At 38.6% G+C, this 14,064-nt stretch overlaps 1 protein-coding gene across 2 annotated transcripts in view; it reads left to right on the top strand.

The window, feature by feature from the left end:
- Nucleotides 1-82: 82 nt before the first annotated feature.
- RAD17 (RAD17 checkpoint clamp loader component) overlaps nucleotides 83-14,064 on the top strand; it is a 29,971-nt gene continuing 15,989 nt past the window's right edge. For both annotated transcript variants that reach the window (XM_047795620.1, XM_047795535.1), the window contains exons 1-6: nucleotides 83-225; nucleotides 1,700-1,803; nucleotides 4,869-5,126; nucleotides 5,862-5,945; nucleotides 10,678-10,834; nucleotides 13,765-13,901. In XM_047795620.1, the coding sequence (XP_047651576.1) occupies nucleotides 210-225; nucleotides 1,700-1,803; nucleotides 4,869-5,126; nucleotides 5,862-5,945; nucleotides 10,678-10,834; nucleotides 13,765-13,901 (756 nt within the window). In that variant the 5' untranslated portion in view covers nucleotides 83-209. The remainder of the gene's footprint in view (nucleotides 226-1,699; nucleotides 1,804-4,868; nucleotides 5,127-5,861; nucleotides 5,946-10,677; nucleotides 10,835-13,764; nucleotides 13,902-14,064) is intronic.

The following is a 14,064-nucleotide window of genomic DNA, read 5'->3' as shown; positions in this document are numbered from 1 at the left end:
GGGTCAGGCAGTGCGCTGGATGCCTAAGACATTCGCTCTTTTAGCGGCCCCGCCCTTCGGGCCGTGTCGCCGAAGCGCCGATGCTCTGAAAAGTCCCCGGGAGGCGGGACCTCCAAGAGGCTCTGCGCTGAGCCCGGTTAGGGCCGAGTGGCTTTGCTTACACCTGGAGCCAACCGTGGGCTCCACCACTGTTCTGCGCCCACGAGGGGATGCTGCTACCAGAAGGTAAGGCTTCCGTGGCTGTGGCTGCGGTGTATTTATGTTCTAGAGACGTTAAGTCCAGGTCTGCCTTCATGCCTTCTCAGACTCTTGTAGCCCCTCCTCCTGACCTGCCCATCCCATCTGTGGATTAGAGGGGTGAGCGTGCAGAGCTCTGGCCTGGAGCTGTGGCAGACCAGCTCATCTCCGCTTTGCCCTGACTAGCAGTATTACGTTGGATGATTGTAGGAGCTTAGTATCCCCTGTGCAGTGTATAGAGTGGTGGTGGGTCTGCTAGAAATACTCTTCGAGGTCTTTTCTCCCTCTGATGTCTCATTTCAGGAACCTGGTATCGTCAAAGACAGTTGCCTGCTTTTTAAAGGACGTAACTGTCAATCTTTTTTTCAAAGGGTTAGAGTCTAGATGGTATCAAGTTTACGTCTTTTATTTTGACCTGCCAACGGTATTTTCTGAAATAGTTGTTTTTTTTCCATCTTAAATACGTTTTTGACGCTGTAAAGCAAAAACCCCTCTAGACATGAACAGCTTATCTATATGTGTGTGTACGATTTGTTTTCTAGTTTTTAAAAGTATTTACACATTATAAATTACACGTGCTTCCAAACTATAAAAAAGCTGAGTTTACAGGTTTGTAGACGCTAAAAAAACTTTCTTTCTGGCTAACTTAAAACTGGTGAGTTCACTGGTTTGTGTAAACATTGAAGAATTATGACAGTTGGAAAACAGTGTTGCCCAAAAATGTGATAACGTTTAAATAAGGACGGTTATAGAAAAAGTTTACAGTAGGAGATAAAAATCTTTGTCTAAAGTGAGTGATATGTCTGAATTAATTTTTGGTGTCTTTTTAAAAAAAATCCTCTTTGAATTTTTGAAATTTATAATTTGAAATGAGGGAAATTTTAATTTTAAGTATAAAACTGCAGAAATAGAATTGTCTAATCTTTATTAATGACAAAAGGTAGATATACAAATGTTCGGGATTTTTTTTTTTGTTTCCTAATACACTGAGTTCATATGAAAAACTGAACACCACAGATAGATTATTTGACACAATTATAGTCGTTAAAATTTTAGTTATTTGGAATTCCCATAGTGGCTCAGCAGAAATGAATCCAAATAGCATCCATGAGGATGCGGGTTCAGTCCTTGGCCTAGTTCAGTGGGTAAGGATCCTGAGTTGCTATGGCTGTCGCTAGCTGGCGGCTACAGATCCGATTCGACCCTAGCCTGAGAACCTCCGCAGCTGCAGATGCACCCTTGGAAAGACAAAAAAAGAAAAAGAAAATTTATAGTTTCAATTTAAAAATAAAATTTATTTTAGCATTTTGAATTCTTGCTTCCCCTATATTTACTGTGTTCTCTCCCACTAGTTCTTAAGCCTTAACTTTATCATGTTCTTGACTTTTATCATGTGTATTAATTACTATACTTCCATTTTACAGTTTTTCTAAATTTGAGATTTCTTTCTTTTTTTCCCTAGGTGAATTGTACTTTAATGTGTTACAAGTTGTATACTCCGGATGGGAACTATCAAAGTTTATAATGTCAAAAACTTTTCTTAGACCAAAGGTATCTTCCACAAAGGTATGATACACTAAAGTGGCCATATGATAATTGCCTAAAAAGAATTAAAGTTTTTGTAGATACTTGTAATAACTTATTATTGCTAGCAAAATAAGGGAGCTCAGTATCTGTTGTAATTGATCTAACAAGTCTGGTAATAAACTATGAAACAACTGTACATTTAACATGATTTAATGAGACACAGATGTCATATGCTATCACTTATATGTGGAATCTAAAAAAAATGATACCGTGAACTTCCTTGCAGAACAGATACTGACTCACAGACTTTGACAAACTTATGGTTAGTAAAGGAGACACGTTAGGGAGGAGGGATAGGCTGGGGGTTTGGGATGGAAATGCTGTAAAATTGGGTATAATAAAATTTATTGAATTAACCCCCCCACCCAAGGAACAAAACTTCAATTTTGAAAAATATTTACAATCTCAGTCACAAAGAAAAGGCTAAAAACTCTTGAATGGAAGAGCAGTAGAAAAAAAAGAAATATACGTCTTATAGCTTAACAACAGGCCCTGCCTCAGAAATTATGTGGTTCACTATATGCCAGTTTTTAGCAAGGCTGGCAGGTGGGTAGGACAGGTGTCATATAGTGCCATACTCATGAAAGTTAGCTTTTTTCCTAGTGATGGATCTCATTTTTCTCTGATCTTAAGCAATTTATTTCCCTTTGCTGTTTCTTTTTTTCATCTTTTTGTTGTTATTAAGGTAAATGGAAGTTCATATTTATGTAGGAAATGAAACTATAAAATGCGCAAGTAACATGCAGATCGGGATTGCTAGGTTAGACTTGCTGTCAACAGTTTTACTACTAATACTGTTTTAATATATTTTTTATTTTTTTATTTTTATTTTATTTTTTAAATTTTTTTTGCTTTTTTTAGGGCTGCACTTGCGGCCTACAAAGGTTCCCAGGCTAGGGGTCAAATCAGAGCTACAGCTGCCTGCCTGCGCCACAGCCACGGCAACCCTGGATCCTTATCCCTCTGAGTGAGGCCAGGGATTGAACCCACATCCTCCTGGATACTAGTTGGGTTTGTTACTGCTGAGCCACAATGGGAACTCCTAATATATTTTTTAAAATAGAAGAGAGAGTTCTCTTGTGGTACAGTGGGTTAAGGGTCTGGTGTTTTCACTGCTGTGGCTTGAGTTGCTGCTGTGGTGAGGTTTGATCCCTGGCCCAGGAACTTCCACATGCTGCAGGTGCAACCAAAAAATTAAAAAATGAAAAAATAAAATAGAGGAAAGGGACCAAAATTGTAATACTAGTGACAGTCTTTTTAAGAGGAGGAAGTGAATTGGGTAGCTGTGGCTGAAATATTTTTCCAAAGGTCTTCATTTCTTCCCTCACTGCTGATAATAATTCTGATCCTTTGTCTTTAAAGGAGGAGTGAAGCATGACTTTTGCATTCATAAGACACTTAAGTTAAGACTCCAGCTTACTTCTCCTGAGCCTACTTTCAGCTCCAACCTCTGATTCTTTTTCTCCCCTAAAGGAGCATTATCTTATTTACTACTAAATGGTTCACAACTGTGGCTGAGTATTCTTCAAGGAAAATAAAATCTTGGTTTCCCCTTGCTAGTGAGGCAGGGAATTTTAAAATTCAGGTACTAAACTAGATAGTTCTAAATTTATATTGTTTGTATGTTAAGGAAATCCACTTTTAAAATTCTAAATTTTTTTTTTGTCTTTTGTCTTTTCTTAGGGCCGCACCCCAGGCATATGGAGGTTCCCAGGCTAGGGGTTTAGTCGGAGCTGTAGCCTCAAGCCTACGCCACAGCCACAGCAATGCCAGATCCAAGCCACGTCTGCGACCTACACCACAGCTCAGGGCAGCACCGGATCCTTAACTCACTGAGCGTGGCTAGGGATTGAACCCGCAACCTCATGGTTCCTAGTCGGATTTGTTTCCGCTGTGCCACAATGGGAACACCTACAATTCTAAGTTTTTAAAAAGCCTTTTTAATCCTCCTAAATATTTGTATATTAAAATTGCTTAACAGTATCTTTCTCTGTGTATGCTTCAGAAGGATTTTTTTATTTTTTTAAAACCTTTTTTTCTTCGTCTTTTTTTAGGGCCTCACATGTGGCATATGGAGGTTCCCAGGCTAGACGTCTAATTAGAGCTGTAGCCGCTGGCCTACGCCACAGCCACAGCTACAGCAACGCAGGATCCTAGCCGAGTCTTCAGCCTACATCACAGCTTACGGCAACACCGCATCCCTAACCCACTGAGCAAGACCAGGGATCGAACCCATGTCCTTGGGTTTGTTAACCACTAAGCCATGACGGAACTCCCAAAAGGATTTTAAAAAAAAGGAAACGATGTAGGGAGACGTAGAGTGGTCAGTAGTTTCTATAGATCAGAAGACCGTAAAGTAGAACTTACTGATTTTCCTGCTCTATTATATAAATCTGACAAATCGTCCTCTCTGGAAAGCTGCTTCCTTTCCATAAATAAATTGGTTGCTTCATGGGCTAAAGTAAATATAATCAAATTGTAACTACAGATTATTCATAGTATCAGGATTCTTAGACCTTACCTTCACAAATCTTAAAGCTGGTAGGGATATTTTGAATGTATGAAATGGTTCTTAGTTTGTGAATACTTATGCCTGGTCAAGGCATAAGTATGACTTTTCTTACTGCTCTACAGGGTTAAAATGATACCATTTTTCTTTACTTCTTTTTGGTAGGTAATTTAAATATTTATGTTTCAGTGTTCCCAGTGAATTTTAAAGAATCAGCCTAGTCTTTATCCAGGAAAGATTATAATTAATAAAGAGAATCGAGTTTGTATTCTATATTCATTTATATGGCATTCATTGTAACCATGGTCAGGTAGACAAGTATGCATTTATACTTATTGTAAAGTAGAAAAATAACTAATACACATAGAGTTAGTTTTATTTAAAAGATAATACGTGAGGTTTTTATTTTAAATGATGCATGTTATTTATTTAAATGTTGCATGTGTATATATGAAATTTTTTTACAGAGTAATTTAGGTATATAGGGTAGATGCAAAAAAAATTTAATAGAATTTACATGATTTCCTTTTTTCAGGTAACAGACTGGGTAGACCCATCATTTGATGATTTTTCAGAGACTACAAACATTTCTACTATTAATGCTACATCATTAAGTGTGAATAACTCAAGCCTTAGAAGAAAAAAGGTGCCTTCCACGTTAGAAAGTAGAAGATCTCCAACTAGAAAAAGAGGAAACCTATCTTCTTCAAAACAGATTTATAGTCTAGAAAATTCAAAAGAATATGTGTCTGAAAATGAACCATGGGTGGATAAATACAAACCAGAAACTCAGGTAATAACTACCATACAAACAAACAAGTCTGTGTAATTTACTTTTAGGAAGGATGTGTATTTTCAGCTATTATTCATAAAAGTCTTTCTGTCTAAACGAATTAGAAAAAAATAATAATTTCTAAGTTTTTTATGTTCAAAGGCTTAGACTTTCCCAGGAGTTATTCTGAAGTTATATCATTATTTGTCTTCAATTTAATTTAACTCCAAAATAGACTTGATCCATTTAATTTTTTTTTGCTAAATATCATACCCCTCCTTATTTATTCCTTCCCAAAATGTATTTCAGGATTTAAAAAAAATTTATAATTGCAGAACTGACTTAAATTTTCATATATTAGTATCAGTTTAAGAACGGAATTTTGGAGTTCCCTCTGTGGTGTAGTGGGTTAAGAATCGACTGCAGTGGCTGTGGTTGCTGCAGTGGTGCAGGTTCCATCCCCTGCCCCATGCAGTGGGTTAAAGGATCTAGCATTCCCACCACCACCATTAGATTCAATCCCCAGGCTGGGAACTCTCCTATGCCCCGGCTGTGGCCGTAAAATTAAAAAACAAAACAAACAACAAAAACAGAATTTTTCCCCATCAATGTAAGAATTAAGTATAATCAACAGGACCTTTTAATTACTCTGTCATGTACTTGTATGCTACTTGTTTTGTTAAAAATGTTTAGATTAATCTGTGCTGACGTATCAAAAATTTTTGAGTTATAATGTTTTAAACTTGAAAATTTTAGCATGAACTTGCTGTGCATAAAAAGAAAATTGAAGAGGTTGAAACCTGGTTGAAAGTTGAAGTCTTAGAAAGGCAACCAACACAGGTAACTAAACTAAATAAGAAAGGTGTTTAAAAATATTTGGCCTCACATGTTTCTCTGACTTATAGTTGATGATAAGAAGTTGGAAACTTATATGTTGACTTTGTTCAAATAAGTCCAGGTCACCTATAGTTGAAAGCTCTCTGATGTTATTACTACTTCAGCCTCATAAAAAGCCTCTTTTTCTCTCTTATGTATAAAGCACAGTAAACCACTTAGGGTGCTGATATCTTAGCATTTTAGATTGTCTCACACTTAAAGCAAATTAGGCAAATTGCCTATTAGTTTTTGTACTAAATAAGCCTTAAAATAGTCATCATTCATTTTCTGCTGATGTTTTTTCTTTCACTTCCTAATTCTGTAATTACTCTCAGTGCCCAAGCTACAACTTTCTCTCTCTCTCTTTTTTTTTTTTTGCTTTTTTAGGGCCGCACCTGTGGCACATGGAGGTTCCCAGGCTAGGGGGTCAAATTGGAGCTGTAGCTACTAGCCTATGCCACAGCCACAGCAGTGCTAGTTCCGAGCCTCGTCTACAACCTACTCCACAACTCTTGGCAACGCTGGATCCTTAACCCACTCTCGAGGCAAGGGATGGAACCTGCAGCCTCATGGCTCCTAGTCAGATTTGTTTCCTCTGTGCCACAACAGGAACTCCTTTCTCTTTTTAAACTTTTTCTATTTTGAGAGTCTTCAAACATAAAGAAAAATAGAAATAGTAGTAAATGAATACTTGTATACTTATAGCCATGATTTTCCCCTATAAGTTATCTTGACATACATTTTAAACATTTGACATTTCAAAATTTTAGAAACTTCGGTATACCTCTATCAATAATAACAACAAAAAGGTATTTTCCTAATTAACTATATATACCATTATTTTAACAAAATTCTAATTCCTTAATGTTATCTAGTGGTCAGTTCCTATTTCATATTTACCTTTCTCCACTTGTCCACAGAATGTCTTATATCTGGTTTGTCGCAACCAGGATCTGATTGAGGACTATTCATTACATTTGATTGTTATGTCTCTTAGGTCTTTTTTTTTTTTTTTCCTCACATTATCATGCTTCATCACAAGTGCCCAGACATAGTTCCCAGTGCTATATAGCAGGATCTCATTGTCTGGGTTTTTTTTTTTTTTTTTGTCTTTTTGCTATTTCTTGGGCCGCTCCCGCGGCATATGAAGGTTCCTGGGCTAGGGGTTGAATCGGAGCTGTAGCCACCGGCCTACGCCAGAGCCACAGCAACTCGGGATCCGAGCCGTGTCTGTAACCTACACCACAGCTCACGGCAACGCCGGATCGTTAACCCACTGGGCAAGGCCAGGGACCGAACCCGCAACCTCATGGTTCCTAGTCGGATTCATCAACCACTGCGCCACAACGGGAACTCCTCTTAGGTCTTTTAAAATCTAGAACAGTCCTTTTTTGTTGTTGTTGTTGTTTTTTGTCTTTTTGCCTTTTCTTGGGCCGCTCCTGCAGCATATGGAGATTCCCAGGCTAGAGGTCCAATCGGAGCTGTAGCCACCGGCCTACGCCAGAGCCACAGCAACTCGGGATCCGAGCCGTGTCTGCAACCTACACCACAGCTCACGGCAACGCCGGATCGTTAACCCACTGAGCAAGGGCAGGGACTGAACCCGCAGCCTCATGGTTCCTAGTCGGATTCGTTAACCACTGCGCCACGACGGGAACTCCTAGAACAGTCCTTTTCATCCTCTCTTCTCTCCAAGACATTGACTTATTGAAGAGGCCAGGCCAGTTGACTTGTAGAAGTCTCATATTCTGGTTTTGTCAGTTTGTTCTCCCCCGATGATGACTAACTTCTTCTGTCCTGCATTTCCTGTAACCTGTGGGTTTGAATCAAGGACTTAGGTTGTACATTTTTGCAAGAATATTTATAGTCATAGTGTATATTTTATATTGCATTTTATCTGGAAATGTATCTGGTTCTCTTGTTATCTCTGATATTAAGTTTTATCTCTAGATTAAGGAGGTGATAGTCGAAAATCTTCATCATGAGGAGTTCCCATGTGGCTCAGCAGGTTAAAAACCCGACTAGTATCCATGAAGATTTGGGTTTGATCCCTGGCCTCATTCAGGTGGTTAAGGATCTGGTGTTGGTGAAAGCTGCAGTGTTCGGTCCCGGATGCAGCTCAGATCTGGTGTTACTGTGGCTATGGTATAGGTTGGCAGCTGCAGCTCTGGTTTGACCCCTAGCCTGGGAATTTCATATGCCAGTGCATCCATAAAAAGAAAAAAAAACTTCATTGTAATTTTCTTTTGCATTTGGCACATAAGTCTATGGGGAGATGCTTTGGCAGCGTGTAAGTGTTACTTCCAGCAGTCTTTCATCTAAGAGCCTTAGTGTCCATTTTCAGTCCTTGTCTGATCAGTCATTTGTTAAGATTGTGAAGTGGTAATTTTCTAATTCTGTTATTATTTTTTCTAATTGTTAGCTGGAGCTATTTAGTTACTTTTTCTAAATTAAAAACATTTTTTTTGGTCTTTTATGTTTTTAGGGCTACACCCACGGCATATGGAGGTTCCCAGGCTAGGGGTCTGAAATAGGAGCTGTAGCTGATGGCCTGCATCACAGCCATAGCAACTCAGGATCCAAGACAAGTCTGTGACCTACACCATAGCTCCCGGCAACGTGGGATCCTTAACCCACTGACAGAGGCCAGGGATCGAAACTGCATCCTCATGGATGCTAGTCAGATTCATTTCTGCTGAGTCATGATGGGAACTCCTTTATTTACCTTTAAATACATTTCCAACTGGAGTTCGCTGGTAGGTAGTAGGTAAGGATTCTGCTTTGTCATGGCTGTGGCTTGGCTTTGACCCCTGGTCTGGGAACTTTTGCATACTATGGGTATGGCCAAAAAAATAAAAAACAAAAACCCCACACATTTCCAACTGGAAAGAGAATAAACTTTCAATCATTTAAAAAATTTTTCAACCTTGAGATGAAGAGTTGGTGTTTTAATTGCCTCCAATGGTAAACAGGTCCTTTTTAAAGTCAGGGCCCTTTTTGTCTGCCCTGTGGATCTAACCTTTGTTAGGATAATGTACTTAAGATGGATTTTCCTTGTCAGTATTTGTGTTCCTCTGCTGGCTCTACTGTCCTCTCTCTTCCTGAGTACCAGTTCTTGGGCAGTTTCTCTTCTATCAAAGCTTTTTCTTATTAATTTGTTTGATCAGTTCAGCTAATAGTTCTTATTTTTTGTGGTCCATTGTGTTTTATCACTTCTCAGTATCTTTTTGAAAAATGTATGTAAACATTATCATGTCTTAAACCTACGCATGTGGAGTTCCCGTCGTGGCTCAGTGGTTAACGAATCCAACTAGGAGCCATGAGGTTTCGGGTTTGATCCCTGGCCTTGCTCAGTGGGTTAAGGATCTGGCGTTGCCGTGAGCCGCATTGTAGGTCGAAGACACGGCTCGGATCCCACTTGCTGTGGCTCTGGCATAGGCTGGTGGCTATAGCTCTGACTAGACTCCTAGCCTGGGAACCTCCATATGCCACAGGAGCGGCCCCAGAAAAGGCAAAAAGACTAAATAAATAAATAAATGAATAGACCTACACATGTGTTTTGTTTGTTTGTTTGTTTTACCAGTGGTATGAACATATGTGTGGACATATGCAGATACAGAAAAGTGTTTCCCTCCACCGTTTTATTTTTAATTTTATTAAAGTAGGGTTGGCTTACAATGTTGTGTTAACTTCTGCTGTATAGCAAATTGTTTGATTTATACATATATATTCTTTTTTCTTTTTTTGGTCTTTTTAGGGCTGCACATGCAGCAAATGGAAGTTCCCAGGCGAGGGGTTAAATCGGAGCTGTAGCTGCCAGCCTACACCACAGCCACTGCAGTGTAGGATCTGAGCCGTGTCTGCAAACTACACCACAGCTCACAGCAGTGTTGGATCGTTAACCCACTGATCAATGCTAGGGATCAAACCTGAGTCCTCATGGATACTAGTTGGGTTCGTTACTGCTGAGCCACAATGGGACTCCTATATATTCTTTTTCTTACTCTTTACCTTTGTGGTTTGTCATAGTGATTGAATATAGTTCCCTGTGCTCTACAGTAGGTCCTTGTTGTTTTACAAGCTTCTTCCCTCCAAGAAGTTAAAAATCATGTACTCTTAATTATACCAAAGTTTTAATTTCGGTAATTACAAGACTTTTATTTTTAAAAATTTTGGTAACTTCTGAACTTTTCCTAATGGGGCAGCTTATATATATATTCACACACATATATATTAGTTTATTGTAAGTGTTCCCATATACATTTCTTAAAGAATCTAATACTCAGACCGAGGTCTTCCCATAAGAATATTATACTTGTATAATACGTTTTGAAGTGTATAATCCAAAGAAAGTTCTGTGTTAAGATAAAATTTTATGAGTTCAGATAACCTCTAAAAATACTTGTTTTAGACATTACCTCTTTAATCGAGCTGAAGTTTAGTTAATTTAATTTGGCTTCTTTGTAATCTTTGGAAGAGACAGAATGCAAGAATTTTGGAATTTTCAAAAGCTATGTTTAGAAGTTCAAGAAATAAGATCCCCTTTTCTAAAGCTGACATTACGAAATTTAGTCTGTTTATTCCATACATTCAGTGTGTATAGGTAAAGGTAATTTATATTTAGAGAAATGCTCAAACACAATATTCTAGCATTCCAATTATGTGATTTTTAATTGGTCTTTATATTTGGTTTTAGGGTGGATCTATTTTGTTAATAACAGGTCCTCCTGGATGTGGAAAAACAGCAACCATAAAAATACTATCAAAAGAGCATGGTATTCAAGTGCAAGAGTGGATTAATCCAGTTTTACCAGAATTCCAAAAAGATGATTTCAAGGAGATATTTAATCCTGGTAAGGTTTGCTGTGAAGATAATGGAAATAGTGAGGAAAGTCTGTATTTACAAGAGGTTTAAAATGAGCCCCCATCTATATCTTTAAGATTTCCAAGATCCTGTTGGGCATGTATTTTGAGAGGAAGGTATATATTGCCGCTTCTATTCTAGATTGGCATCTCCCTGCTGTTTGACAAAGTCAGAGTAGCACTCAGATGAAACTATGTGGGTCTATTTTCTCACATACTTCCTATTGTCAGAGAGAAGTAATTTTAGGAGGAGGAAAGGAAGGCCCCTCCAGTACAGGAGAGTAAGATTTTTTAAGAATTATGTCTTAATTATTTTGTTAGATAACAAGCTAATTAGTTTGCACTATAATTTTTTGAAATGTTTATTTATTTATTTTTGCTTTTTAGTGCCACATCTGCAGCATATGGAGGTTCCCAGGCCTAGGGGTCAAATCAGAGCTACAGCTGCCGGCTTATGCCACAGCAACAGCAATGTGGGATCTGAGCCACATCTGCAACCTACACCGAAGCTCGTGGCAACGCTGGATCCTTAACCCACTGAGCGAGGCCACGGATCGAACCAGCAATCTCATGTATCCTAGTCAGGTTTGTTAACCACTGAGCCACAAAGGGAACTCCTTAAAAAATTTCATTGGTTGCACCATCGGCACATGGAAGCTTCCAGGCCAGGGATCGACAACTCAGATCCTTAACCCACTCTACCACAAGGGAACTTCCTCAGTTTACACTATTTATTTATTTTTTTTTGTCTTTTGGTCTTTTTTTTAGGGGCACACTTGCAGCATGTTGTTACTAGTTGGGTTCGTTACCCACTGAGCCATGACGGGAACTCCTGCACTATTTGTTTACTTTTATTTCTAGGTTCTGTCTGGGAAATTAATGTAAATAAGCTCTTTTTGTTTAAATATAAATCAAGGCTTAAGATTTGTCAGGAGTTCCCGTCATGGAGCAATGGTTAACAAATCCTACCAGGAACCATGAGGTTTCGGTTTCGGTCCCTGCCCTTGCTCAGTGGGTTAACGATCCGGCGTTGCCATGAGCTGTGGTGTAGATTGCAGACGTGGCTCAGATCCCAAGTTGCTGTGGCTGTGGTGTAGGCCGGTGGCTATGGCTCTGATTCGACCCCTAGCCTGGGAACCTCCATATGCCTCGGGAGCAGCCCAAGAGATAGCAAAAAGACAAAAAAAAAAAAATTCGTCAAAGTAACTTGCTTCCAAACTAGAGAGTTTAGATTAGACTTCCAGAATCAAATAAAATCAAGGTATAAGGGAAAGACTGTCTTTGGAATTTGGAAGGAAACTTTAAGACAAAAATCTAAAAGTGATGGTACCAATTGAAAGATGTGGTGTAGTACAACATAACTTCACATAGATGCTCATAAACACCAGCACAATCATTTTTAACTTTCATAACTTTCTTACTGCTAACTTTAGGTAACTAAGCTAGGAGTTTGCAAATTTCCTAGACCACTTTGAAGTGAAAGGGGTTCTGTAGTAGGACAGTTATATTTAATTGTGGAGTATTTCTCAAAAATCCTTTCTCTAGGCTCTTTAACATGTTCCGTGTATACTATATCATCAGTATGCACTCCCTTATGTTGCTGATATCTGGTACTCCTGAAATTTTTACTTCTCTCCAACAGTGACATTACTTTTGGCAATCTAGAAAATCTTTATTTACCATCTTTGTCATAAAATATTTTTTCCCTTATTCCCAAGTTCACAAATCAGTCATTCTGATGTGTCATTAGACATTATTATTGGGAGGTCCCTGCTGGTGTAGTTGTTAGGATCTGGTGCTTTCACTGCTATGCCCAGGGTTCAGTCCTTGGTCTGGAAACTAAGATCCCACTTCTAGTTGCTACATACAATGTCCAAAACAAACAAACAAAAATGTCATTATTGAAAATAACTCACTTATAGTCATACACTCATTTGGAGAGTTTTCATTTTGTAGGTAAAGTCAGATATTTTTAGCAATTTTACCATTGTTATACTAACAGCTGTGTTCTTAAGTCATTTGATGCCATAATACATTAATTGTACGGAAAAGTTACTAGTGTCCATAATCACTTTTGTCTTTTAAAAAGTGATATTCTATTTTAATTTTTATTAAAAAATTTTTTTTGGTCACACCCCAGGCCAGTGATTGAACCTGTACCACAGCAGCAAGAATGCTGGATCCTTAATTTGCTAAGTCACCAGTGAACTCCTGGCCCAGTTTTAGAGAATTCCCGTCATGGCCCAGTGGAAATGAGTCTGACTAGGAACCAAGAGGTTGCAGGTTTGATCCCTGGCCTTGCTGAGTGAATTAAGGATCCGGCGTGGCTGTGAGCTGTGGTGTAGGTTGCAGATGTGGTTCAGATCTGGCGTGGCTGTGGCTGTGGCATAGGCTGGCAGCTGAAGTTCCAATCAAACCCCTAGCCTGGGAATCTCCATATACTGCGGGTGTGGCCCTAGAAAGCAAAAAAAAAAAAAAAAAAAAAAAAATTGAGCAGTTTTAGAGTTCCTTTTGTTGCTCATTGGATTAAGAACCCAGTTTGTATCCATGAGGATGCAGGTTCAATCCCTGATCTTGCTCAGTAGGTTAAGGATCTGGCGTTGCTACAGGCTGTGGTGTAGGTTACAGATGTAACTCGGATCCCTTGTTGCTATGGCTATGGTGTAGGCTCGACGTGACTGTGGCTCCAATTTGACACTTCGCCTGCGAACTTCCATATGCCATGGGTGCAGCACTGAAAAGATAAAATAAATAAACAAATTCAAATAGTTTTGTCTAATAGAAAACAGGCTACAGTGTTGTGACTGAGATATGTATGTGTAAATATACTCAGTAATATATACATGTATATTGAAAACATACGTGTAGTATTAATGTGTAACTTATTGAAAATAAAAGTGTTAAATATGTTCCCTTTCAGAATCAAGCTTCCATATATTTCCCTATCAGTCTCAGATAGCAGTTTTTAAAGAGTTTCTACTAAGAGCAACAAAATATAACAAACTGCAAATGCTTGGAGATGATCTGACAACTGATAAGAAGATAATTCTGGTTGAAGTAAGGACAACTTTTGAAATTCTGCTATAATTATTGAGTAAACAGTTGCAAGCTACATCTTAAGTGATAATGACATTAACTGTCTTCATAGCATTAATAATGGTAAATCAGAACATAAAGGCCTTTGTGTTATAGCAGAAGCCTAAAGTTTCTTTCATTTAAC

Source organism: Phacochoerus africanus, chromosome 1, assembly GCF_016906955.1.
Source record: "Phacochoerus africanus isolate WHEZ1 chromosome 1, ROS_Pafr_v1, whole genome shotgun sequence".
Lineage (NCBI taxonomy): Eukaryota > Metazoa > Chordata > Mammalia > Artiodactyla > Suidae > Phacochoerus > Phacochoerus africanus.
The sequence above is the reverse complement of the archived record's forward strand: the minus strand, read 5'-3'. Positions and strand labels throughout refer to the sequence as shown.